At 36.3% G+C, this 27,091-nt stretch overlaps 2 protein-coding genes across 2 annotated transcripts; one reads left to right on the top strand and one right to left on the bottom strand.

Annotated features, from left to right (window-relative positions):
* Positions 1–1,680: 1,680 nt before the first annotated feature.
* On the bottom strand, positions 1,681–11,332 carry fgf2 (fibroblast growth factor 2). Its single transcript, XM_052615009.1, has 3 exons — positions 10,933–11,332; positions 8,094–8,197; positions 1,681–4,038 (listed from the first exon to the last, which is right to left on the bottom strand). The coding sequence occupies exons 1-3, from the start codon at positions 11,204–11,206 to the stop codon at positions 3,853–3,855; spliced, it is 564 nt and encodes a 187-aa protein (XP_052470969.1). The 5' UTR covers positions 11,207–11,332; the 3' UTR covers positions 1,681–3,852.
* An 8,675-nt stretch (positions 11,333–20,007) lies between these two features.
* Positions 20,008–26,955, top strand: dele1 (DAP3 binding cell death enhancer 1). Its single transcript, XM_052615007.1, has 12 exons — positions 20,008–20,160; positions 22,367–22,484; positions 22,555–22,648; positions 22,746–22,872; positions 23,252–23,440; positions 23,656–23,690; positions 24,146–24,227; positions 24,307–24,449; positions 25,263–25,424; positions 25,566–25,658; positions 25,739–25,892; positions 25,996–26,955. The coding sequence occupies exons 1-12, from the start codon at positions 20,130–20,132 to the stop codon at positions 26,208–26,210; spliced, it is 1,443 nt and encodes a 480-aa protein (XP_052470967.1). The 5' UTR covers positions 20,008–20,129; the 3' UTR covers positions 26,211–26,955.
* Positions 26,956–27,091: the final 136 nt, after the last annotated feature.

Below are 27,091 nucleotides of genomic sequence, written 5' to 3'. Positions count from 1 at the left end.
TCTATTATGACACTCTTAGTCATGATTATGAGATAAAGTCAAAATTCTGGCCTAAAAAGTCAATTATGAGATAAGTCGAATTATACTAAATCGAAACAGTTAAACTTGTCAACTATGAAATAAAATATTGAGTGTAATAATTATGATATAGTATATCCGTTTCAAATCCGTTTCAAAGTCAATTATGAGATAAAATAACAATTATAATATACTAAATCATAGGTATGCAAACGTGCCAACTTCTGGACTGAGTTCATCATTCTGACATTGAAATTCAGATGATTGGTGCATAAAATATTAAAAGAGCAGCATGAACATTCTGCTGAACATCTCATTTTCTGTTTCATGGAAGAAAGAAAATAAAAGAGGGTGAAAACAACAGGCGTTTAAAGTAAATGACGACTGAATCTATTTCTGTAAATCTGAGACTGCGATTGAACTACTCTAATGGATTCTGTGTGTAACCTCGATCAAGTCTGTCTTTAAACCCTCAAGAGCGTTTCCCAGTAAAATAAACAGTGGGGTTTTGCTCGAGGCTCTCTGCTCTGGAATGGAAACTCAAAAGATTGTTTTATCCAGCCGCCAACATCTTTCCTCCTCTTTTATCTTGCGTCACGGCCCGTTTCGGGCGTCATTTACTGGTAAAATGGCCTGCGTGTTCAGGTTTAAAATATCTCTGGGAGTATCAGAGGTCGGATTGCAGCTCATTTTAGTCAAGCTCACTGAGTTATTTATCTTCGTGGAGCAGATTGCATCTGGGCGCACAAAATGTGTTATTAAAATTCAATCCCATGGGGAAGTTCCTCTAGTTTCGAAATGATTAAAACCCCTGCAAAGCATTTCATCTTTCACCAGTAGAAAAACTCTGACACATAGTAATGTGTTCTGATGCAGTGAGATCAGGTTTGGAGAAATGTAACAATGCATCACTTGCTCAGCATTAGATGCTCTGCAGTGAATGGGTGCCGTCAGAATGAGAGTCCAAACAGCTGATAAAAACATCACAATAATCCACAGCACTCCAGTCCGTCAGTGAACATCTGGAGAAGACAAAAGATGAAACACATCCAGCATTAAGATGTCTATAAGAGTCTATAATCCATAATAACACTTCCTCCAGTGAAAAAGTGTTCTGGTCTGAATCAGGAGAGAAATCTGCACAGATCAAGCAGCGTTTAAACAGCTCTAAACAAATATGTGGCTGGTTTTTGATGTGAGAGACAATAGGAGATGCACTTTTTCACGGGAGGAAGTGTCCTTATGGATTATAGACTCTATGTATTTGAGTTAAAAACATCTTAATGTTGGATGTGTTTCATCTTTTGTCTTCTCCAGATGTGAACTGATGGCCTGGAGTGCTGTGGATTATTGTGATGTTTTTATCATCTGTTTGGACTCTCATTCTGACGGCACCCATTCACTGCAGAGCATTCATTGATAAGACACTGATGCAATGCTACATTTAGAGTCGAAGGAGAACAGTGAAAACATAAGGGTTTAAAGAAACACAGGCTAAGAGACTAACGAGGAACAGGTGAAAACAATCAGGAGTTAACAAGAGAAAACGGGAACAGAGTACAAACTGCAAATCACTTTAAAACTTCCTGTTTAAAAAGCAAATCTATTTATATGCAAGCTATTATGAGCTTTTAAGTTATTTACATAAATAAAATGTATTCGTTGTTGATCGATACACTGAATTTGTTTTTAATTTGCAATGCAGCTTGCAGTGTGAAATACTTCATATTAATAATAGAATTAACATACTTTCAAACATAACTGCCCACAACAATATTGATTTTTATTGATAGTACATAAAAATTCTCATATCACAAACCGTTAAAGCTATTACTTTACTTTTTTTTTTTATTATTGTCCAAAAACCACTCAAGTAAGAAACAAAGTTGCATTTATAACTAGCAGCATTTTCTATATAACTCAATATGTAAAACCTATTAGAAGATATTTTTATGAAAATATTTGATATGGTACTGATAGATATAAATAATGTTTAGCTCAACTGTGAACGTGGAACAAAAACAATACAGTCGCAGAAAGATAAAATTACTTATTTCCATAAAATATATATATTTCTAAGTGTTCAGCTAAAATAACATGCAAGTGTTAAACATGACTTTTCTTTCCTTCTCGGACTACGAATGCTTGGGAGTTTCCCGGAGGAGAAAACATCGGTAAGATTCGGATTCAGATCCAGAACGGATGTTAAACCGAATCAAAACTAATGTAAACACAACTGAATGTTCTTCTGCAACAAAGTAAAAGCAGTGAAAGAAACTTAACCTGCTTTATAAGAACATCATCTAAAACATTCAATTACAAAAGTACCCTTCTTTAATTCAAATAAAACAATATTTATTATCGACTGGTATATTAATTAGATTTCCATTGACTTACTAATGACAAATAACTAGTAATTATCGATTACATCCTACATCACAATGCTCTTTCTGAAAAATAATTGTTCTGTATAAAAGTTACAAGTAAGTTACATTGTGTTCACAAGTGTAAAATAAAATATTACATTTACGTTTTATCCTACTCTATGTTTCTCTAAATCTCAATTAAGATACAGTAAATATAGTCGAATTGATTGTTTGAACGTATTTTTTTTTAATATATATTTTTTCAGCATAAAGATGCTTTTCAGAAAACAGAACTTAATATCTTTAAGTCATTTTGCATCTCTAGGAAATATGTCCCGATTAAATTTTTTAAATAAAATTCATATTTCTACTAGAAAATAATAAGGCAAAAAAAAAAAAAAAGTTGCAGTGCAGTCTAAAAATAAATTAGATTGCAATTAGAACTGAAAACGTATTGGATCTCATGAAGATTGAAATCTCTAAACACATATCTTAGAAATACGTTTTTTTTATTTTTTCATTTCTCCGTCATTCACTCTGCCGTGTTTAAAATACCTTTTATAATAAAACAAACATTATTATTACAGTATTATTTATATTTTAAAGTACTTTTGTGAAATATATAATAAGAAAGCATCTCAGTAATGACACCAAGAAGAAAACTTGGCTCTTAAAATAAACTTAATAGACTTTTTTTTTCTTTATGTGCTATAATGAATGGAGTATTTTTAAAAAGCTGATTAAATAGCAAAATGATTAATAAAGTTTCTTTGCTCCACTGAAGAGCCGTTATTTTTTAAGAGATGGACCAGTTTTAGTTTCTACACTTTATAATATGTTACCTCGCCCAATCTACAAAGAGGTTTTAGCGTTTTTAATCTGATTTCTCAGTAACCTTTAAAAAAATGATACAATGTTACTGTTAATCTGTTACTCGCAGCAACAATGTAACTAAACTAAATAAAATCTATTTTTTCGAGCTAAGATGATATATATATGAAAAAGAGAATACAGTTTCATGGAAAAAAAAAACTAAAAAAACATTCATGATGTACTCAGAATCCCTTCATCATCTTTGCATATATACGAGACTTTTGCATAAAGGAGCAGCTTTAAAGTAAACTCACATTTTGCCAAACTAAAAACATTCCTGCGAGAAATGCAGTCACGGATTCAAGAGCGTATAGGAGCAGATACTGTAAGTGAACTCTCCGAACCAACCCTTCTGTCTTTGCTCAAGGGAATCAACTTTGGAAAGTTGGATCTGAGATCATATCACGCTTGTCAGAATTGACGAAAGTCTCTATATTGCTGATATCTCGGATGACCGAACACGAACAAATAAACCCTGTAATGCTCTCCAAGTACATCTGTGTGGGAAGCGTTCCTAGATAGAAGTGGTTTTCCAAGACGTTCTGAAGAGTCAGTGCTCCGTCGCTCTCGCTTCAGGTTGGACAGCATCTCTCCATCAGCACTTGGCTGACATGGGCAGAAACAGGATGGCCTTCTGGCCCGGGCTGGTCTTCGATCCCGCTTTATACTGGCCTGTTCTCTTCAGAGCCACGTACCAGTCGGGATACTTCCGGGATCGGTACGTGTTGTAGTTATTCGACTCCAGGCGCTCCAGGAAATAACATTCATCCGTTGTTCTCCTCTGGGACAGAGAGAATGACAACATTCACACACGTCACTCTCAGCATCATATAAAGCAGTAAATACCATGAAAATATATACACAACGTAACAAATTCCATTGGAACACATGATTGTTACTCAAATTTAACTGTTTTTATACATTTTATAATATATAGTCAGAATAATAATTTGTAAAAGTTCAAATGTTGTGGAAAGTTATTTTTAAAAGTAATGCATTACGATATTGCGTTACTCAATTAAAAAGTAACTAGTTGCTTTACTTAGTTACTTTTTGTCAGCTGAGCTGGGCGTGGCTTATTTGTTTGTTAATACAATTTTTTTTTTTTTTTTGCCAACTTTAACATTTCACACCAAAAGTGAAAATAATTAGCCTTTTAAGAAAGTAAATAGCAGCAGCTACGTGAACTAAACCCAATGATCGTGTTCTCCAGCATGATTTGATCCTGAAACATTGTTTCCAGTTTTTCTGTGCTCTCAGATTTTTGGATCCCTCCGAGCTCAAACCTCAGCGAGTCTTATTTCAGTTAAACTGTGATGAAATATTCACATTTGTCATCTATTATCTGCACCAGCTTGTGAAACACTGCCTCTCTTTCCCTGAGCTTTTAGCCGGATGTCTGGAAAACGTCTCCTGACAGGAATGTGAGAGTCAACCCAGCGCTTCAGGCCAATGTGGCTGCTTTGAGCGACCTTTGTAATGTTGACATGCTGCTCGTGTTAAAGCCAACACTATCTGACGTGTTTCAGTTTAAAACAGGCTCTTAAATGAGAATTAATGTGTCTCTACACTCTTAAAAATAATTATCATTGAATCACCTTTAACATCCGTGGAAGCTTTCCAAGGGTCTTTACAGTCTAAACATCACTGGAGGGTTCCAAACCAAAATTAAAAAAAAGTAGTATTTTTGTCCTCTTTTCCAGTGCAAATATTCAAATATTCTTAAGTCTTTGGTGCTCTTCAGTCATTTTTAAGCTAAACATTTAAAATTCGTTTCTGTAGTGCAAAAATGGTTCAGCAGTGCTGTCAAAACAACTTTATTTCTATATATGAAGGTGGTTGATGGCGTCAGACTTTAAAAACTTTAGTTACTCTTCATTCTAGAGCCGACGCTGATGTTTCCTCAGGAGTTTTGAGGAAGGAGAGCTGTTGTGCAACACCTCCGTCATCAATGTAGCATTGTTTCAGGAGCACAGAGACTCTCACAGCGCTAATCATCTCTGAGTCTGTGTCTATTTAACCAAATTCCGGGGTCAAATTTGTGAACTAAAATAAAAATAACATGTCTATGAAATGCCCCATTCAGATTTACTTATGTAAGTGTTTGTTGTTTGTGTGTGTGTCTGTGTGTGTTCAAATGTAAAGCAAACACAGGCACAGGATCTTTACACTCAGTTGCTGTTTGTGGCATGATTCAGTTTTTCAGTGTCATACAAACAAACGATTACAACAATCTCAAGCATCTTGATACTGCAGTAAAATGTGAATGAGTTCAGAGGAGTCAGACTCTTCTGACGTACTGATCTGTGCTTTATGACGAACTCTGAAAGAGGTTTACAGATGAGCTTATGATTCCCCAAACCACATCAGTGGAAACAGCTTCTGCGTGTGAGTGTGTGTGTGTGTGTGTGTGTGAGTAATAAAAAAAACTAAATAAAAAAGAAGTATTCAACATTTTTTGTACTTAAGTATTGCAAGTAGTCTATTTTAAAATTTACTACTCAAGTACTGAAAGTAAAAGTACAAGTATTGTGTTATGTAGTTATTTAAAAAGTAGTCAAAAGTTTGAACATATTGTTTTTATTATTTCAAATGATTAACCTAAAGGACAATCACAATTCCTTTGACTGTAACTTTTTGTAAACAAAAACAGATTAAAGGGTTAGTTCACCCGATTTGCAAAATTATGTCATTAATAACTTACCCTCATGTTGTTTCAAACCCGTAAGACCTCCGTTTATTTTTGGAACACAGTTTAAGATATTTTAGATTTAGTCCGAGAGCTCTCAGTCCCTCCATTGAAACTGTGTGTACGGTGTACTGTCCATGTCCAGAAAGGTAAGAAAAACATCATCAAAGTAGTCCATGTGACATCAGAGGGTCAGTTAGAATTTTTTTGAAGCATTGAAAATACATTTTGGTCCAAAAATAGCAAAAACTATGACTTTATTCTGTGTCTGTTGTGAGAGAGTTCAAAACAAAGCAGTTTGTGATATCCGGTTCGCGAACGAATCATTCGATGTAACCGGATCTTTTTGAACCAGTTCACCAAATCGAACTGAATCGTTTTAAACGGTTTCGCGTCTCCATTACGCATTAATCCACAAATGTCTTAAACTGTTAACTTTTTTAATGTGGCTGACACTCCCTCTGAGTTCAAACAAACCAATATCCCGGAGTAATTCATTGACTCAAACAGTACACTGACTGAACTGCTGTGAAGAGAGAACTGAAGATGAACACCGAGCCGAGCCAGATAATGACTCGTTCACGAGTCAAGAACCGTTTCTGTCAGACGCGTCCGATTCGTGAACCGAGGAGCTGATGATACTGCGCATGTGTGATTTAGCGTGAAGCAAACCGACACACAGAGCGTCTGAACCGAACTGATTCTTTTGGTGATTGATTCTGAACTGATTCTGCGCTAGTGTTATGGGTGCGGGTAAACCGAAGGCTTGCAGTCAACTCCAATGATGTCATTACGTCGAGCGCAAAAGAACCGGTGAACTGTTTTCTTCAACTGGTTTATTGAATCAAACTGTCAGAAAGAACTACTGGGGATCCGAAAAAAACGATGCAACCGGTTCTTGACTCGTGAACGAGTCATTAACCGGCTCGGTGTTCATCTCTCTCTTCACAGCAGTTCAGTCAGCACGCGCATCGCTTGATTCGCTCAATGATGTGCCAGCTTCATCAAACCTGCCATCTACATTTCTGGCAGTGGTAATGTGGGTTTGTAATGGAATGATTCGTAACATTTTTATAATTGTAACGAGTAACGATGCAGCACATAAAAAAAAAAAGTCAGAGTAAAAGTATTAAACTCATCGAAAATATGTAAAAAGTGACAGGAGGTGGAACCAATTTCTCGGAAGTGCTCTTGGGACTATATTTACCGGCGCACCCACAGGGAGTGCATGGCATTGAAATGTTTGGTAAGAGCTCAGTTGGCCCTCTCACCCGTTCCTGGAAAAAGATACCCTAACCACAGCTCTTGATCATCCAAAGACGCAACTGGTTATCAAGCTATTCTGTTCCAACCCAATCTATCAAACCATCTTTAAGAAAATAAATGAAAAGAAAGTGAACAGTTTTGAGTTGTCCTTTGCGTTCATCGGAGATAAAGCCGTTTTCAAGTTTGGGCAAAGCTGTGGTCCGTCATCAAACACACAGAACTTGACAGAAGTAAAAGTGGAAGTAGGAGAAAAAAATAATACTCTAGTAAATGACAGATACCGCCTTTTAGTACTTAAGTACAATAGTGAAGTAGTTCTACTTCATTACTATACATCTCTGGCGATATGACAGCATCCAAAATACTATCAAACACTCATCTCGCGTGATGTTGTCTAACAGGAGCAAAGGAAGCAAAGTTTCCTTACTTTAGCAAAGGAAAACCAGTCTGCTCTTGGGATATATCGAAATCCTTCCACATCTGTATTTACAAATCTTAATATTTTGTACTTCTTACTCGAGTCCAATGTTTTGTTTTGCACTTTATTGAACTTCTTTTGGACTACTGAAAACAAACTAAAATTCTCTCTCTTCCAATTATAAAGCTTTGATATTTTTTTTCATATAACTTCAATTGGATTCGTCTTAAAGAAGAAAGTCATATAGACAGCTAGGATGGCTTGAGAGTGAGTAAATCATGGGGTGATTTAACATTTTTTGTGAACTAACCCTTAAGTTACTGAATTTCTGTAATGCTGCTTTGAAGCTATGTGTATTTTCAAACCGCTATACTTGACTTGACTTCATGTCAGCACCCAAATGTGCATACAGGTAAAGATTATAAAGTAAAGACCAAGAGCTGTGAGATCAAGAGATCAGTACCGTTCCGATCAGTCGTCCGTCCGAGTTCATGGCGAGGTAACGGTTCGCGCAGATCCCTTTAATCAACACCTCACCGACAGCCGTGGCCTGGAGCTGCAGCCGAACTGCGAGAGAACAAACACACACAAAATATCAGTGCTATCAAAGGTACTGGTGCCCCGCTAGCAACTTGAGACTAATTACTACATGTGAACTATGATCTGAACAGTTTCACCCCTAATACTAATGAGACCAGCCTTCCCGGTTCGTTCCAGTAGCCGCTGTTTTGTGTTTTCGTGAAGAGCTTCAAAGGTTTATATTCACAGCGTGTTTTGCCATCTTGAGCACTGCAGCCAACCACAAAAGTATTTGTGGCCAATCAGAGGCGTTTAATTCAGAATGCTCAACTTTAGCTGCGTCCCAAATGATGCACTATGTACTTATACACTAGGTACTTATGCACTATGTACTCAACCATGTAGCGCAGCTCTTCTCAAAGTCCGGACCCACCTCCATTTCAAATTTTCACATTGAATTATAAGATTATTTTATCAGTCATAATCAGAGTCTGATAGCCCCTTCCCCTTCGTTACATAAATGAAAGCTGTGGGCAGTTTGTGGGTAGCATGAATGAATCCACCATGTTGTTACTGTCACATGACCTACACTGTACCAGCATCAGGTGCATCACTTCACTGCCCTTCATAAATTGTCTCCCGTGGCCTAAAAGTAAAGTGTCCATACTGGGGTGCCTCAGGGCTCAGTCCTCGGACAACTTCTCTTCTCCATCTGCATGGATATTCAGATGTTTTACTGAACGTTGAAGTTGGTGTAGCAGCTGCGCTGATCAAGTGCTTCAGGACGCGCAGATAGGTGAGCGAGCCAGCCACTCATCAAGCTCAGAAAGTGCAGATTTCTGTGAAGATATGTGCATTCCTACCAGGATTCATCTAACCTACAACAATGACAAACCATGGTTCACTCCAAAAATCAGACAGCTCCTTCAGGCCAAAGAAGATGCTTGCACAAATGGGGACAGATTTTTGTATAAACAGGCCAAGTACACACTGAAACAGGAGATCAGAGGGGCAAAGAGGAATTGTACTGGAAAGCTAAAGAACCAGTTATTTTCCAGTGATCCTGCTTCATTATGGAAAGGCCTGAAAGAGGACTGTGGAGTATCAGCACTGGCGCCCCCCAGGGTTATGTCCTCTCCCCACTGCTCTTCTCCCTGTATACCAACAACTGCACATCTAAAGACAAATTTGTCCCAAGCCTCTATTTGAAAACATTGTCTAAAATCACATTTAAATAAAGTAAATAATTCATAGACATCATATTTGCAATGAAATTCTGTGTTAAAGTGTTCATGAGTAAAGTTACACTTGTTGACATCAATTAGACAGAACTGTGAAACATTTTTCTGGAGCGTTTGTTAATGTTTGACATTTACTACACATAAAAATCAAAAGTTTCATCTGTAATTGGGCCTGAGCTGACATAAACTAACAGTGAATAGTTGAATTTTTGATAAAAGCTGACAGAGATGAATAAATACTGTAACTAATGCATTGCTCATTGTTAGTTAATGCATTTACTAATAGGACCTTAATGTAAATGGTTACCAGCAAAGCTTTTATCAGAAACAAATCTGGTTGATTGTCCTCAGAAACTATGCAAACTATGTAAAGAATGACAAACACAGAGGTTCAGGTCAGAATAAATGAAGTGTGAGGTGGGCGGGGTTTGTGAAGTGTCACTCAGTGGTTGCCCTTAGCAACAGGATTTTTAACTATGACCATGAGTCTAAACTAAAGAGATCATTGTTTCAGTTTCTATTTTGACTGAACTGAGCTTGGAATAAGGAGACCATTTACTCTTCATTTACAGACACTCACCAGACTTTATAACAAACTTTATAAAAACATGATGTAATACTTTTAAAAACTGAACACACACACATTACACGTTCTGCTTTCAGGTCATAAACCCAAGCCAGGTATATGGAGGTGTCAGAAATACTTTCTATAACATCACCTAATAAATTATATAAGTGTAAAAAGCTTTAATAAACTATATTTCACCTTTCCCCATATCGCACACACTTTAGGGACTGGAATTTGTTGAACATAATCTACTGACGAACCACTGAGGAATGAAAAACCGATCAGTTGTTTCATCTGAAAGTGAATGTTTCCACAATTAAAATGACTTCATTTAGTCTGAAAACTTTTTAGAGTCATATTTGTTCTTTTGTTAGAAATAAATATGTACGTTTTATAAATTTGGACTGTTTTTGAGTAATCAGGAGTTATAAATTCAAAGGAATTTAATTAAATTCAATTAATTGCAATGAGGTTTATACTGGTAATTCACAGATTATATATTATTATAAATAAGATATTCATACAATTGTACATTAAAAATGTAAATAAATTGCATCATAGTTTTTAATATAATTGACAATTTCTTAATTTAAATGTTTATGAAATAGGCCTAGATGCAGGATTCAAATGGCAACATTCAAATCTGTGAAACTTTTTTTTTTTTTTTTTCACATTAAGCCACAATATAGTTATAGTTTAGATTTGACTGCATGCTCCCTGAATGTGAAAAGTATTCAGATTTTGAATGCATTTATATGAGGGTTAAAAGACCAGATTACATTAGAGGCACTTTCTGAAAATAACCAGGAACTCTAGAGACTGTAGATGGACCTGTAAAATCATCATCATCATCATCATCATCATCATCATCATCATCATCATCAGGGCCTGATCTTCATCTCTGCTCCACACCGGACGCATTACAGGATGTTTTTAGGCTACGCTCTGTTTTTCCACGGAAGAACAGAACTCACTGTGCGGGTCGCTCTTCTCGCGGATCCCGTCCACTCGCCCGTCAGAGTTGATCCGGAGGAAGAATCCGCCGTTCTTGCAGTACAACCGCTTGGGCTCCTTGAAGTTCCCCGAAGGAAAGCCTCCGCTCGCCCCGTCGTCCGGTGAGGCCGGGAGTGTGGTGATTCCTCCCGCCGCCATCTCTCTCTCTCTCGGCATCTCCGGAGCCCCTCCGCGCGCCCCCTCCCCCGTCTCTCCCGTCTCCTTCCGGCGCTCCGCGGAGCCACGGAGCCTCATCACACCGCGGAGAAACTCCTCAAGCTGCTGGACTCTGAGCGCAGAAGGAGATGATGATCTGGACTGAACTGGAGCAGGATGAGATCTCTCTCTCTCTCTCTCTCTCTCTCTCTCTCTCTCTCTCTCTCTCTCTCTCTCTCCCCGTTGGGCCCCTGACCGCATTATTTCCTCAACATACTGCATTAACACACACACACACACACACACACACACACACACACACACACACACACACACACACACACACACACACACACAGAGAGAGAGAGAGAGAGAGAGAGAGAGAGAGGAAACTAGTTCTGTCCCAAAGCATCTGTCATCTCACTCCCAAACACACAAAAAAATGTGTTCATCACCGATGAGCAGAGAATGATTAACATTTACATCTACATTTTCACTTTTTCCAGATGCTTTAGATGCAAATATAGATATTTTGTTATGTGGTTTTGCTATTTATAGGTTTTTATAACTGTATTATTATTATTATTATTATTATTATTATTGTGTTGTTGTTATATTTCTACATCACTTTATTTTATTTTAGTTTGTTGCAAGGCAAAAGTTTTTGTTTTTCATTATATTTCATTTTAGCTTATTTTCAATACCAATGTTTTTAAATAGTTAAAGTTTAAGTAATACTCACAAAATTCCGAACATTTTAATGTTTTTTTTTAAGTTAACGTTTTTCACTTTTAGTAATTTTTAATATATTTTGTATTTAGCTTTTAGTCATTTTAGCTCTTCTGCTTTAATAATTTTGTTATGTGCAAAATGTCTAATTTTATTCAAAGTTTAAGTATGTCATTTTAATGTTTTATTTCCCTTTTCTTTATTTTATTTTTTATGTATTTTATTGAAGTTTTAGTGTTAGTTATTTCAGTTAGTTTCTAAGACAAATTTTCAAAATGTAAAATGTAACATTATCAAATACATTAAAGTACTAAACACCTGGAGCAAAAGTAATATATTTTATTCATTTGACAGATGAGTCCTATACATTCCCTGTATGAAAACAATAATAAAATGCAAAAAAAATAAATAAAAAATAAATAAGTAAGCAGAGTAAAAAATAAAGCTAATAATAAATAAAGAATACATTAATTTAAATGTTTTTCTACAGTGGAGTTCAAAATTTCAAACGTATACATATTTTTTAAATTTATTTAAACTTGAGTGCACATCTTACTGATTCTGATTCTGTTTGTACGAGTAAATGAAGAGTCCACTGTGAACATGTGGCTGCAATCCTCACAACAGCCCACAAGCACTTCCTGTAAGATCTCTCTGTTATCTCAGTTGTTTCTCCGAGACGGCATGCAATTAAATGAAGAGGATGAGATGAAATGCCTCTCAGATGTTTCTCCTGCAGTGATCAGACATGTGGAGATCAGAAGAGATCTCAATATGAACCCAAACATTTCTCATCTTCAGATCAGTGCTTTTTATCATTCTGCTCTCATGCTATATGACCTCTGGTGACCTCACATGAGAAAACCCTTTCCTCTCTCATCAGATCTTCTGTTATAGAGAGAGGAACATCTGGGTTCAGAGGAACGTTTGAGGGATCCCCATCACTGACCACAGCTGTGCTCTCGCTCCATACGCTTTTATGACATATATGAAAATTAAAGAAGAACCCTTTGACAAACCACAGTGACGCTGCACTCTTAAATATTTTGCAATATTTTGTATTTGTAATTAAATTATTTGTAGTAACTGATTAGTGGAGAAAAACTGATATGGCACTCTTCGTGTGATATTGATTAACTACATAAAATGATATAAATACATTTTCTAACCCCCATATCTTGAATTTTGTGATCATTCACATGCATTCATAAATGCATTTGAATACACCGAATAATGCAGTGAAAGAACGCACTCAAAATGCACACGCGCACTAGTATGACTTCATCATGTAACTTTACATTAGCCTAGATGCGTGCACTTTTTAGGCACGATTTGTTTCGTTTTTGAAAATACTTGATACTGTTAAAAGGCACATCATTAAAACAAAAAATAAGAGTTCACATATCACACCTAAACACGTGTGGAAAACGTAATTAGAACTAGCTACTAAATTAGTTAAAAATGCCTATCCATATACAGCTATGATTCGCGATCCCCAAACTGATTCAAATGATCCACGAACACGCAACGAACTCTCGAACTGATTCAAATGATCCGCGAACACACAACGAACTCCCGAACTGATTCAAATGATTCGCGAACACGCAACGAACTCCCGAACTGATTCAAATGATTCGCGAACACGCAACGAACTCTCGAACTGATTCAAATGATTCGCGAACACGCTACGAACTCCCGAACTGATTCAAATGATTCGCGAACTCGCTACGAACTCTCGAACAGACTCAAATTGATTCGCGATCCCGCTCCGAACTCTCGAACTGATTCAAATGATTCGTGAACACGCTACAAACTTTCGAACTGACTCAAATGATTCGCGATCCCCCTCCGAACTGCCTAACTGACTCAAATAATTTGCGAACCCGCTCCGAAGTCTTGAACAAAAATAAAATATAGATAAAAATTAAATAAAACTTAAATATAGATTTAAACTCAAAGAGACAGAATAGTCTGCGCATGACCTGATGTTTTTTTCGGACCCAGAAGACGATATGAACATCACGGAGTGCTAAACCCTCATGCATGTGTTTCATTCATACTGGAAGACAGAGGGCGCTCTCGTGCAGAAAGACACATCAGGAAACTCCTAATATGGACAACAGCATCCAGCTATGCTAAAAGTTGTTTTCACAGAAAGACATTTTTTGAAACATGAAGACATTAGTATATGATTACAACAATATATGGTTTTTCAAGTCATCTCCATGCAGCAGGTGATATATAAACTATATGAACAATTCAGTGCTACTGACATGTCATTTATTACAGCTATTCTGTATAAAAAGTGTTTGTAGTATATAAACAAATCATTATTATTTGTTATTGTCCAGCAGTTGTAGATTTCTAAGCCAATTAAAAGCTAGAAAATAGAGTGTTGTCTATAGTATCCACTACCAGTCAGAAGTTTTTGAACAGTAAGCTTGTTAATGTTTTTTAAAGAAGTCTCTTCTGTTCACCAAGCCTGCATTTATTTGATCATAAAATACAACAAGACAGTACAATTTTCAAATATTTTACTAGCCTCTTTGAAATAACTTTTCTATTTGAATATATTTCATGATGTAATCTACTGAGATTTCAAAGATTTTTTAGCATCATCACTCCAGTCACAAAATCCTTCAGAAATCATTATTTTATTCTGATTTGCTGCTCAAAAAAACAAACGTATGATAGTTGAAAAGTAGAATTTTTTCAAGATTCTTTGATGAATAGAAAGAACAGAGGAACAGCATTTATCTGAAATATAAATCTTTTGTAAAATGATGTCTTTATCATCACTTTTGATCCATTTAAAGACTTCCTGACTACTGTACTGACTATAAGCAAGCATTTGAATGGTATAGTGTATAATGGCTTTACTCATCAGTTTTAATTATTAATAATCAACAAATCAGGATATAAGAATGATTTCTTAAGGATGTGAGACTGAAGACTGGAGTAATGATTCTGGAAATACACCTTTGATCACTGGGATAAATTACATTTGAAAATATATTCAAATAGAAAATTTATTTTAATTAATAAAAATATTTCACTATTTTACTGCTTTTGTTGTACATTGGATCAAATAAATGCAGGCTTTATGAGCAGAAGAGACTTCTTTAAACACATTGAAAAACTGTTGACTGGTAGGCTATATAGATTACAGAAATGTTATATTGTAATGTTTTATATTACATTGTAGATTTATATATATATATATATATATATATATATATATATATATATATATATATATATATATATATATATATATATATATATATATATATATATATAATTTCTGTCTCCCTCACTTCAGAAAAGATGGCTATGTCCCTGGTTCAAAGGAGGAGTCTTTATATTACCAAACTGCAGGGAGAGGAAGAGTAGATATAAATCATGATCTGCAAGATTAACCACAATCTGATGTGATCCGACCACCTCAGAGAAAACCAGTGTTGAGCTGCTGCAAGAGCTTTTGAAGCACAGCAGCTGTGGTCAGAGAGTTCTGTGTGTTCTGATTGGAGGATGATGATGATGATGATGATGAGTGGATGAAGACTAGAGCAATCAAATAGTGAGAGAGTGATCTGCTCACCTGGTTATGTTCGTGGATGTTTCGACGTGGAAAGCAGTTCGGAATGGAAATATTGATATTTTATTTGTTAACAACATACTTTTCCTACCTTAATTTCAGTAAATGTAATGAAAGTAGAGAACTAAGCCAATAGTAGTGCTGGCAGTGTCATTTGATTTGGATGGGAACTTCGGATTGTGATTCATTTGAGTCAGTTTGGGACTTCGTAGCGGGTTCGCGAATCATTTGAGTCAGTTTGGGAACACAGGAGAACTCTCTGACCACAGCTGCTGTGCTTCTAAAGCTCTTGCAGCAGTTCAACACTGGTTTTCTCTGAGGTGGTCGGATCACATCAGATTGTGGTTAATCTTGCAGATCATGACTTATATCTACTCTTCCTCTCCCTGCAGTTTGGTAATATAAAGATTCCTCCTTTGAACTCCGACCTCTTCTGTGGGTTTTATTGTTCTGGCTCTGAATTTGGTCTCCTGGGGTCTCAAAAAAGAAACATTTTTCACCAAAAAGTAATGCATTACTGTTAAAAGTAACTTTTTAGGTACTTTTTTAAAGAACTTTCTTTAATGTTCCCATTAATGCACTTTTATGCGTTATGGTCTATACAAACACAAAGTAAAACAGAAAGTAATTTTTAAACACTATTTTGATTAAGTCAGACCAGCACAAACTGAATATTGTATATCACAAGGATTTCTGAAATAAATAACAAAACACCTAAATAAGCTGTTGTGTTGAGCCCTTGTTCCTTTCACAGCTTAAGTATGAAAACTATCAACAATGTACGAGATGTACAATGTACAATGTACAACATAACACAATTTTTTTTTAATAAATAAATGAAAGCAATCTGAATTATTCAGAATCAATTTCGAGAAACATACATACATACATAGATATACATATGTGTGTGTGTGTGTGTGTGTGTGTATATATATATATAAATAAATATATAAAATATATAAAAATGTATATATATATATATAAATGCTGTTTAAAAATTAAATCTATGTTATCATGCTAAGGAGCGGACTGAAAGCCTGCGACAGTAGAGACAGGTGCATGTTTTCAACAATGTTTCACCTGTATGAGAAAGTGTGCGCGCAGATTATGACTTCGTGGGTACAGATTAAAAAACCGAGGGTATGGTTTACAAAATCTGAGCGCACATATTGGTAATTCGTGGGCTAGGATAGGACATTTGATCCAGAAAGACACAGCTTACTTTCGACTGAAAGGTTTTTGTCTTTATGCTCAACTAAAGTGAAATAATGAGCATATTTCCACTTTGAGAAACTCGTGTTGCTCTCGCCTTGACTCGACATGACTGCCGCACATACTTGATTCAAATGATTCGCGATCGCGCTCCGAACTTCCGAACTCTGCCCCACATACTTGAATAGGAAACACGCCAAAACTCCCAAACTGACTCAAATGATTCGCGAACCCGCTATGAACTCCCGAACTGATTCAAATGATTCGCGATCCCGCTCCGAACTCCCGAACTGACTCAAATGATTCGCGATCCCCAAACTGACTCAACTGATTCAAATGATTCGCGATCCCGCTCCGAACTCCCGAACTGACTCAAATGATTCGCGAACCCGCTATGAACTCCCGAACTGATTCAAATGATTCGCGATCCCGCTCCGAACTCCCGAACTGACTCAAATGATTCGCGAACCCGCTATGAACTCCCGAACTGACTCAAATGATTCGCGATCCCCAAACTGACTCAACTGATTCAAATGACTCGCGATCCCGCTCCGAACTCCCGAACTGACTCAAATGATTCGCGATCCCCTAACTGACTCAAATGATTCGCGAACCCGCTCCGAACTCTCGAACTGACTCAAATGATACAAGCAGTCGATCTATGCTTCAAATATTTCTTTGTATATGACATCTACTGCCTAAAGCCCTCTGCTCCCATTTGAGAGTTTTTGGAACACACAGTCTTTAATAGTATATTCTGCACACTGTCTCCTCAAAAACTTTGTATTTAGTAATCAGTAAAAAAAAAATATATATATATATATATATATATTTTATTGATCATCAGTATAGGTCCAGCAGCTGGTATATTTTTTATTATTATTACTTGATTTTATGATTATTTTTTGTTTTATCATCATTATATGTTTTGTTCATTTTATTTGAAAGTCGTAATATTTGCCAAGTATGGTAACCCATATTCGCAATTGGTTCTCTGCATTTAACCCATCCAAGTAAACACACACAGCAGTGAGAAGTAAACACACACCTGGAGCAGTGAACACACACCTGGAGCAGTAAACACACACCTGGAGCAGTGAACACACATCCGGAGCACATTGAGAGCGCAAAAGACGCGATATGTGAACGGCCCCTTACTTAGTTTGCTGCTCTTTAATTTCATTCTTTGTCATTTATGTGAAATTATGTACCACAATTTAACAGTTTTGCTTCATGGATTAAATTTGCAATCCTTTTTAAACACCAAACATAAACAAAAAGAAGTAATAAACTCATTATTTTCATTAATTTTACAAAGTAAATAATTTCTTTGCATTTGCGCGAGCATATTCCCGCAGCGCTGTCTCGCGAGTGCAGTGCACGTTTTTGAATCCAGCGGTCGAGAAGAGATTGATCCCCGTCTGCTGATTTAAATTGATGTTCTGACGGAAATATTGTTGTGGTAAGTTTGAGAAATATTCTTTTTTAAACAGTAATTTACTTTTTACAAGCTTTAAACCAATTAGTAATTAAGTTGTCAATGTTTCTCAAGCGGATTTACACTAAAACACGAAAGAGCCTGAACCGCGACAGTGTCACAAGTTGTCTTACATCGGTAAGTTTTGTTGTGCTTGTCGCAAACAGTTAAATTTAGTGTTTTCTGATCCTAAGCTTAGTTTTTAACTGCAGATAGTGCTCTAAGCTAGTTTTTGACCTCACACTCAAATGGTAATGAAGAACAGAACAGAACAGCCATACAATCTGCATTATGAGACATATGGCCAAATCAAGTTTTTTATTATTCTTGACATCCATGAATGAAAGTCATGTGGGTTTGGAACAACAAAGGTAAACAAGTAAATGGTGACAGAATTTTTTTTCTTTTTTTTTTGATGAATGAATGCTTTAATTCTACTGATAATTAATTTTCAGTTATTCGTGCTATGTCACTTCTAAATATTTTTCCTTATATGAACTGTCTTTTGCTCATTTCAGCAAACAAAAAGATGCAAGACTGCAAACTTTCCATTACTCCTGTGTGCTGATAATCCGGTTTCCACCCAGTCCCAGGAGCTTTTTCTGTGTTAACCTTCTTCACTAAAATGTGTTAAAACTGCTTGATTATTGACCAGTAATGCTAGGAGATTGTAGATATACAATAGGAATTTTGTTATTTACTACTTTTTTCTGATTATATTAAACCTGGAAAATATTGAAGAAGATCAATTAAGTTTTCAGGAGCACATTACTGTGATAAATGCTCAACTATGTAAAAGACATAGTTTTTTTTCCCTTAACACAACCATTAGTTGCTTGGTTTGTTGAACTCTAATAAATCTATTTATACCATGGTTTGTCTGAATATTTGATTCTGATTGGCTAAAAGGTGTGCATTAAAATAATTTGATTCACAGGTAGTTCCAGTCAAATTACAATTAAAGTTTAATGTGCTGTTGCAATGACATACATGCAAACAAAACACTCTGATCTGAATGTGAATCTGTAATTACAATTCTTTATGAGTGATATAAATATGAATTTGTAGATTTGAAGTACCTCTATATCTGTATATTTCCATTGTGAGTTATATGAATATGGATTTGTAGTTTTGAGGTGCTTGATGTTGTTCTAACCCTGATGGGAATTTAGATGAATCTGTATTTTTGCATTATTTATTAGTGATAGATTAATGTAATTTTATAATGGACTTATTTTGTAATATGTAGATGTAGGTGAAACTCTATTTTCATTATTTATGAGATTTTTTAAATGGTTGGTGTTTTAAGGTTGATTTGTACATTTAAAGCCTTGAATATTTGAAATTACAGTAGCATTCTTTCAGTAATATTAATTATGTTTGTTAATATAAATAAATGACTAGTTCTATGCACTTTGGATGAGCTTTCTTCAGTATTCATGGGTGACTTTTTTATGTGAATTACATTTTTACATTTTAGGGTCTTGATGTTTGTCAATTATATGAAATATTTAATCCGGAATGGACCCCTAAAAGGTTCCATATAAAACCTTTTTGGTTACAAAGAACCCTAAATATATATAGAACCTTTTAGGGGTTCCAAATACGTAGCGCCTGATAAAACTATATAGAACCTTTTCTTCTAAGAGTGTGTAAAGACCTCGATCCTCCCTCACCAGCTTGAGTTTGAGCACAAACACAGAACAGGTTTGTCTTCAGACCACTACAGTGCACACACACACACACACACACACACACACACACACACACACACAGAGAGAGACACTTTTACACATAAAACACTTTTACACTGCGTACAGAGTCCTGTACCGGCGGCCTCTGGCGGCGGGAGAATGAACTGCAGACTGTATTTCACAATTTAGGAGGGATTTGCGTCATTTCCTCCAAGTCGTCCTTCACCGAGCCGCTGCTGTAACTCGTGACTGTCAGAAACATCATGGCGTGAGTTTATTAATCCTCATAAACTTACAGAAACAACAGCAGACATGTGGAGGATTCAGAGTTTGGTGGGCAGAGGTGAGCTGCGATGCATTAATACACTGTTACATCCGAACAGATACACTGATACATTAATGCACCGATACATCCGAACAGATACATTGATACAGAGATACATTGTTGTGATGTTTCCCTGTAAGCGACTGTGTGACAAGTATCATTAAGAGGAGAAGGACTTTAGTTGAATATTTGAATAAAACTCATATTTTAATAAGTCTGTGGATAGTTTTGGTTTCAGTTTTTGAACATCGATGCAGAGTGCATTAAAAATAATCAGAAAACAGGGAAAACAAACACACAAGCAAACAGATACATACTGTAACGATAACTGCAATGGGACGTTTTAATAATAGTTCTAATTCTAGGAAAATAGGTAAATACACAGTTATTACTCCCATTTATTAACGACACAAGAAGAAGGATATCACTGGAATCACTTTAGAAACAAAAAAAGAAAAGAAAAAAGAAAAGCCAATCAGAATCCACCAAACTTCGAAAAGAGCGCAATTATTTAAAGCGCACGCGCTTGTAAAAACAGAAGGTTGTTGTGATAACTACAACTATAGAGTCTTAATAATTGTTTTTATTCAAATAAAAAAGTGATTTCAACACTTCAACTACACTTTAAAGCGACACACGACAAAACTGTTCGCACTGGTCATGCGTTATAAGGCCCGTTCACACCAAGAACGATATCTACTGTATAACGATAACTAAATTAGCTTCCACACCAACAACAACAGCTATAAACATAGGCTAACTATAACAATAATTACTTTAGAATCCACACAAACTGACCAAAACATTGTTCGTTATAAGCGCGCTTCAGTTACAAATATAAGGCGCTTTTAAATGTGCGCGCTTTAAAGTCAAGTGGATTCTGATTGGCTGTTGATGTTTTTATCGTTCATCAGAAAGGATGGGCGGTACCACTTATTTTGTTTTCGATACGATACCAATACCTTATCTTCGATACAGATAACTTTAAACGGAACTTTTATGTAATTTATTAAAATATTAAAGTATGATGCCCACTTAACTTTCTATTTTTATTTTTGTTTGCAACTGTAGTGGTAACCATGGAACCATGGAACTCTGTGTTATGGTTATAGTTGTGGACTGTGCAATTATTTAAAGCTTTATAAAAACTGTGTTTATGCTGTCTCAGAAGCTTTTTTATGAAAACGTTAATACTAAGTAACATAGTTTTTTTTAAGTAATAAGTTTGCAAGATTGTTTGCAAGATTGTTTCAACAAAATGACATTGCCTGTAATAAACAGAATGTTATTGTCCGTTTGTTTGGATGCTAATATAGTTATTGTTTTACGCTTATAGTTGTTGTTTTCGGTGTGGACGCTAATATAGTTATCATTGTAACTATATTAACGATACACAAACATGACGGTTCGATATGTACTTCAGTTTTGATGTCACGGTTTGGTATTTTTTCATTACAGCACGCGGAAAAAACTAACCATAAAATTGCTATTTTATATTAAACCGTGGTTTACTGAACAAAATGCTCTTTCTTTGAATAAATAAACACCTTAGCTCATGCTCTTAACTAAACTACAGCCAGTACATTTCTACAAACTGATTAGTCAATTACTATAGAGTTTTTAAATGTAGTAGCCAACACTCAAATTACAAAATTGTATGCAAACATTAAAATTTCACATAATGCAGTTTTAAACTAACTTCTAAATCTAATTATAACATTTATATTTGCAATTGAAATATTTCACAGTATTTTGTGAAATTATATTCTCTAGATTTCATTTATAGAGTTGTGGATAATGATGACTTTCCTGAGCTGAATGAAAGTTTATTTACATGGTGTTTCTTTTTTGTTTCATTTTTGTTCCATTTTGTTTTGTTTCATTTTTTGTTTCATTTTATTTACATGGCGTTTAATTTTTGTTTCATTTTTGTTTCGTTTTTGTTTTCATTGTGTTTCATGTCTTTCTGTGGTTGAAACACTGATCAAGCGATTAAATGAGGCATGAATAAATGTATTAAAGAGCAAGTGATGATCGCGGAGGCATTTTTACAAAGATCCGTCGCGCCACAACCAGAACATAAAAGCAGCATTATTTGTTAGAATTTCCTGAAAAAAATTGTTTCTTATAAAAAAAAACTGGAAGTTTCATTTGTTTCATTTCATCAAATGTTGCATTTGTCGGGTTCTGAAAACTCACCTGTGTTTTCCTCGTGACCCCGCAGTGTTGAGCCGTTGCCATGGAAACGCCCCGCTGCGGCTCTCGCAGGGTCATCACGTGGAGGACGAGGTCATCAACTCCAGCATCCTGACCGGCGGACGACACGCGTCTGACAGCAGCAGGTACTGGACCGCACGAGTGACCTCTGACCCCTGACCCCTGAGCTGAACTAACTGTCCCTCTGTCCCTCAGCTCTCACAGTTCTCACGATCAGAAGAAGAAGAGGACGTCTCAGTTCTGCTACACTGGTCTGCCCAGATACACCACTCTCGATGCAGTGGGATGGGTAATTCACTGATAACTCTACTGTTTATCACATGTCATCTCTGTGGTGTGTTTATAATAACTGGTGTGTGTGTGTGTGTGTGTGTGTGTGTGTGCAGGGCGCCGCTGCGGTTCTCTTCATGCAGCTCTGTCGCAGGGTTCACTCTCGGCTGTCCTCACACACGGATCAGAACCCTGGACCGGCTCAGATACAGAAATGCTCCTACAAAGTCCTGATTGACATCTGTGAGTCCTGCTGTCAATCATACAACATTTCAACCAATCAGAGATCAGTCAGTTTCCTGCTCAGATTAAGCCTGGAGCACAAAACCAGTCTCAAGTGTCAGTTTTTCCAAATTGAGATTTATGCATCATCTGAAAGCTGAATAAATCATCTTTGCATTGATGTGTGGTTTGTTAGGAGGACAATATTTGAAAATCTGGAATCTGAGGGAGCAAAAAAATCGAAATATTCACAAAATTATCTTTAAATTTGTCCAAATTAAGTTCTTAGCAATGCATATTACTAATCAAAAATTACATTTTGATATATTTATGGTAGGAAATTTACAAAATATCTTCATTGAACATGATCTAATAAAACAATAAGCGGTTTGTCTCTCAGTGTCCAGGCCCAATGCTTTATCCAGCGGTGTGGCAGTCAAATGCCTGCAGGGGGCGCTGCAGACCCCCGACAGCTGCTCCAGTGACCGTAGTCAAGGCAACAGTGATGGAGCTGTGACCTCTGACCTGCAGATGGCGCACAGCTCTGATGACCAGCAGGAGGAGCCGGCGAGCGGCGCGCCACACCGCGGTCAGAAAAACTGTTTTATATTGTTTTACATAAATATGCATTTTATATTTGTTGTTGTTCTTGTTCTGTATTTCACACATTCTGAACTGAACTGTGCCTCGCTCTTTTTGCATTGTGTTTGACGACAGTTGAAATAAATGCAATAAAAAGTGCATTTGCAGACTCGTACGGTATAGATGTGAAGTGTTAACGCTTCATTCTTGATTTTCTTACAGATGAAACTCTTTTTCCTGAACAACTGAAATCAGAGGTAACAGATTTAGACCGAAAAACTGTTTGTCCTTTGAATCAAACTTGATCTGAATTGATCTGACGATTGTCTTTTGTAATGTTGTTTTATAGCTGAAATTGAATTCGTTCTGTTGTGGAACTGATCTGGATCCAAATCAACGAAATTAAAAAAATTACTTATCGCTCAATATTTTGGTCTCGTTTTCTATAAAATTCTTCAAGGTTTTGCATTTCTCTTTGAATTAAGTTTTTCTTTTTTTACGCAAAAACCTAAATGTTTCTTGTAAAGACAAGACCAAAATACTGAGTAAAACTGTAATTTTTGAAGGGTTTACAGCTAATATTTAATTTGTTTCAGATTGTGCAGCAATAACACTATTATTTACGTGTTTATAACTGGTCAGCTGCTTTGAATCAGTCTGTATGGTATAAAGCAGTATATAAATAGATTAGTCAGTGGTGTGTTTCCTGCAGGAAGGTGTTTCTCTGGACGCAGCAGCACAGAATCTGCGGCACGTGGCAGACCGCAGCGTTCCTGTTGTCCTCAACATCATCGGTAATGACGAGCTCACACTCAGAGCATCGCTGTGTGATGTGAACATGCGTCTGAACCAGTTCTGCTCGCTGTGTTTCAGGTCTGGAGAGCGCGAGAGCCGGCGACTACGAGACGGCCTTCTCCTGTTTCCTGACCGCGGCGCAGCACGACTACAGCAAAGCTCAGTTTAACCTGGGAGTGTGTTACGAGAAGGGACGAGGAGTGCAGGCGGACCTCAGCAAGGTGCTGGGATTTCCCCTTAGGGAATGCATGTTTGAAAATATTTCCATATTTGCATGCTTTATTTTAATTGCATTCTATAACTTGCTTTGGAAAATTAGTTGCAACATGTTTCAGATGATTTAAAAAAATGACTTCCATACCAAGAAATCCAGTATGATTTAAAAGAACAATAATAAAAATAAAAAGGCATTTTATCTGTATTTTGCTAACCATCTAACATGAGAAATATTAAAAGTTGCTGCATTTTAAAGTACATTCGTAACACATGCAACTCACCAAACATATTCATAACTTTTATTGAGACTCGTTTATAAATCTTGTCAACAAAAGATGCAAAAAAAGCTCTGTTTTAATATGTGAAATTAAAGAATTTTTTAAACACGCGAGTATTATTATTGTAATTTACTGTTCTGACAAATAAATCTTTAAATATGATATACAAATTAAAATTAATGTATTTTTTATTATTATTATTATATTTTTTGGAGGAGGGCTTAAACAAAATATTTTTTAAATAAATGAGTAAATAATAATAATAATAATATTTATTATTTATTAAATGCTTATTAAATTATACAGTATTGTAGCATTGATTTAAAATATTTATAGATTTTTTACAATTTAAACAATATTAAAATAATCATTATTATTATTATATTATATATACATACACATTTACACTCATATACTATATTTAATGGAAAAAAATGTTGCCCCTCAATTCCACAGGTGTATTGATTTAGATTTTGTTTTAAACAGTAATAGTGATATTAATAGTAACTTCTGTCTTTAATATCTTCTGTTGTCTGTCAGGCGGTGCATCACTACAGACGCGCTGCAGTCGCTGGTCACCGTCAGGCTCAGTATCGCTGCGCTAAACTCCTCCTGAACGGCAGAGGGCAGCAGAGCTCAGAGACAGACACCACAGCGGCGCTCAACTTCCTGCAGACAGCTGCAGACGCTGGACTCACTGAGGTACACGTGCAATTTAATATATATATATATATATATATATATATATATATATATATTATATTATATATATATATCATCTAATATATATATTAGATATAAAAGAAATATAAATATAAATAGGTCCTATGTGTCTGTCTCCAGGCTCAGGTGTATCTGGGTGTGGTTTTGTCTCAGCGTCCGGACTGTGATGAGGAGAAGTGTGTTCATTATTTCAGGATGGCGGCTGAGAGCGGGGTAACGCTCCTCTCCTCTTCATATTCTCAAACGTTTTCAATGTTTTAGACGAGATCTGAAGATGCTGTGTTGACGTGCAGGACACCGCGGCGCTCGTGTGTCTGGCTCAGTGCTACGAGACGGGGTTCGGCGTGTCTCCGTGTATCCAGACCGCCCTCAGTCTCTATCATCAGGCAGCGGCCAGAGGAAACCAGCAGGCCAGAGACGCTCTGAGAGACAGACACAGCCGAGATGGTCAGACACACACACACACACACACACTCACTTTTTACAAATATAACTTCTTTTTTTTAAATCTGCTTTTGATTTATAACTCTCTCTCTCTCTCTCTCTCTAGTGCTGCGCTCGATCCAATCGGCTCCTTGCTTCTCTGTGATTGGCCAGCTGAATCTCGACTCCATGTTTCCTCAAGAGAAGCCCCGCCCACAGCAGCGATCTGCCAGCCAATCACAGCCGCTCCCTCATTCCTGGAGCACAGGAAGTCTGTGTGTGTCGCTTCAGATGCTCAGTGCTGAAAGCAGCCGCAAGGTTTGGACGCTCGGGGTGCGCTAACATGATCAGTTCATCTCTCATCTTATAAACGCATATGTTAAGCAGATTATTATCTGATACAAATGCATGCAGCCATTAGAAACCCACACAGAAACTGTCTGATCTGACCAATGAATGTTCTCAGCCAATCAGAGCAGAGCTGGAGAGTTCCGAGCACAGTGATTGGCTGGTTAGGATCCCATAGATTATACACAAGCTTTGTTTCAGCCACTTTAAATGTATTTTGCCAGTAGAAAGTGTTTGGTTTTGTATATAAATGTGTGTTTGGTTGTGGTCTGAATGTCTGAATCCAGTGGAAAGAGTGTTGTTTTTGAGCGTGTAGAAAGGGATGTGCCAGGGTAAGCTTATCTTTATATTTTTTGTGTATTATTGTATCTTGAGGAGGTCACATTGTGTCATTTTCTTGTTTTCTGTGCTATTCGGACACATTGTTTACGTGGTTATATTAAAACAGTAAGCTCACATATTCATTCAGAAGCAGAAAAATGATTGGTTATCAAGAATTAACAACAAAACCATGTGATCAGCACTGTTTTACTGTTAAATTAATCCCATGTGCCAAAGGTTTAATTAAAATGTGCCTTAATCAGATGTGCAGTTCATGGAAAGCCAGTAGTATTTTGTTTTGAGCCTCCATATCAGAGCCAACTTTGTTTTGTGTTTGTATGTTTAGGATTCTGAGGTTTACAGAAAGTCATTTCATCCTAAAGCACTGTCTAAACTACAATAAAGACTGTTTTTATCATGTTGTTTGATTAATATGTGCAAACAACATTTCTGGAAATATGGTTAGACATTTATGTTTACTTCTTTAAAGAAGTGTTTGGATTCTCTGTTTTAATTTATTTATAAATAGATTTTTCTGATGGCACTAGCTAATA

This window comes from Carassius gibelio, chromosome A14 (assembly GCF_023724105.1).
Source record: "Carassius gibelio isolate Cgi1373 ecotype wild population from Czech Republic chromosome A14, carGib1.2-hapl.c, whole genome shotgun sequence".
Lineage (NCBI taxonomy): Eukaryota > Metazoa > Chordata > Actinopteri > Cypriniformes > Cyprinidae > Carassius > Carassius gibelio.
Note: the sequence above shows the minus strand (reverse complement) of the source record. Positions and strands in the feature narration are given on the sequence as shown.

What these genes read in the sequence shown, in the direction of transcription:
- fgf2 (XM_052615009.1), bottom strand. Translation starts at nt 11,206, where the DNA reads ATGAGGCTCCGTGGCTCCGCGGAGCGCCGGAAGGAGACGGGAGAGACG. An exon ending in CGAGAAGAGCGACCCGCACA is followed by an intron (nt 8,198 to 10,932) that starts GTGAGTTCTGTT and finishes GTTCTCTCGCAG; the next exon opens with TTCGGCTGCAGCTCCAGGCC. An exon ending in ACGGACGACTGATCGGAACG is followed by an intron (nt 4,039 to 8,093) that starts GTACTGATCTCT and finishes TCTCTGTCCCAG; the next exon opens with AGGAGAACAACGGATGAATG.
- dele1 (XM_052615007.1), top strand. Translation starts at nt 20,130, where the DNA reads ATGTGGAGGATTCAGAGTTTGGTGGGCAGAG. An exon ending in CACGCGTCTGACAGCAGCAG is followed by an intron (nt 22,485 to 22,554) that starts GTACTGGACCGC and finishes TCTGTCCCTCAG; the next exon opens with CTCTCACAGTTCTCACGATC. An exon ending in CAAAGTCCTGATTGACATCT is followed by an intron (nt 22,873 to 23,251) that starts GTGAGTCCTGCT and finishes TTTGTCTCTCAG; the next exon opens with TGTCCAGGCCCAATGCTTTA.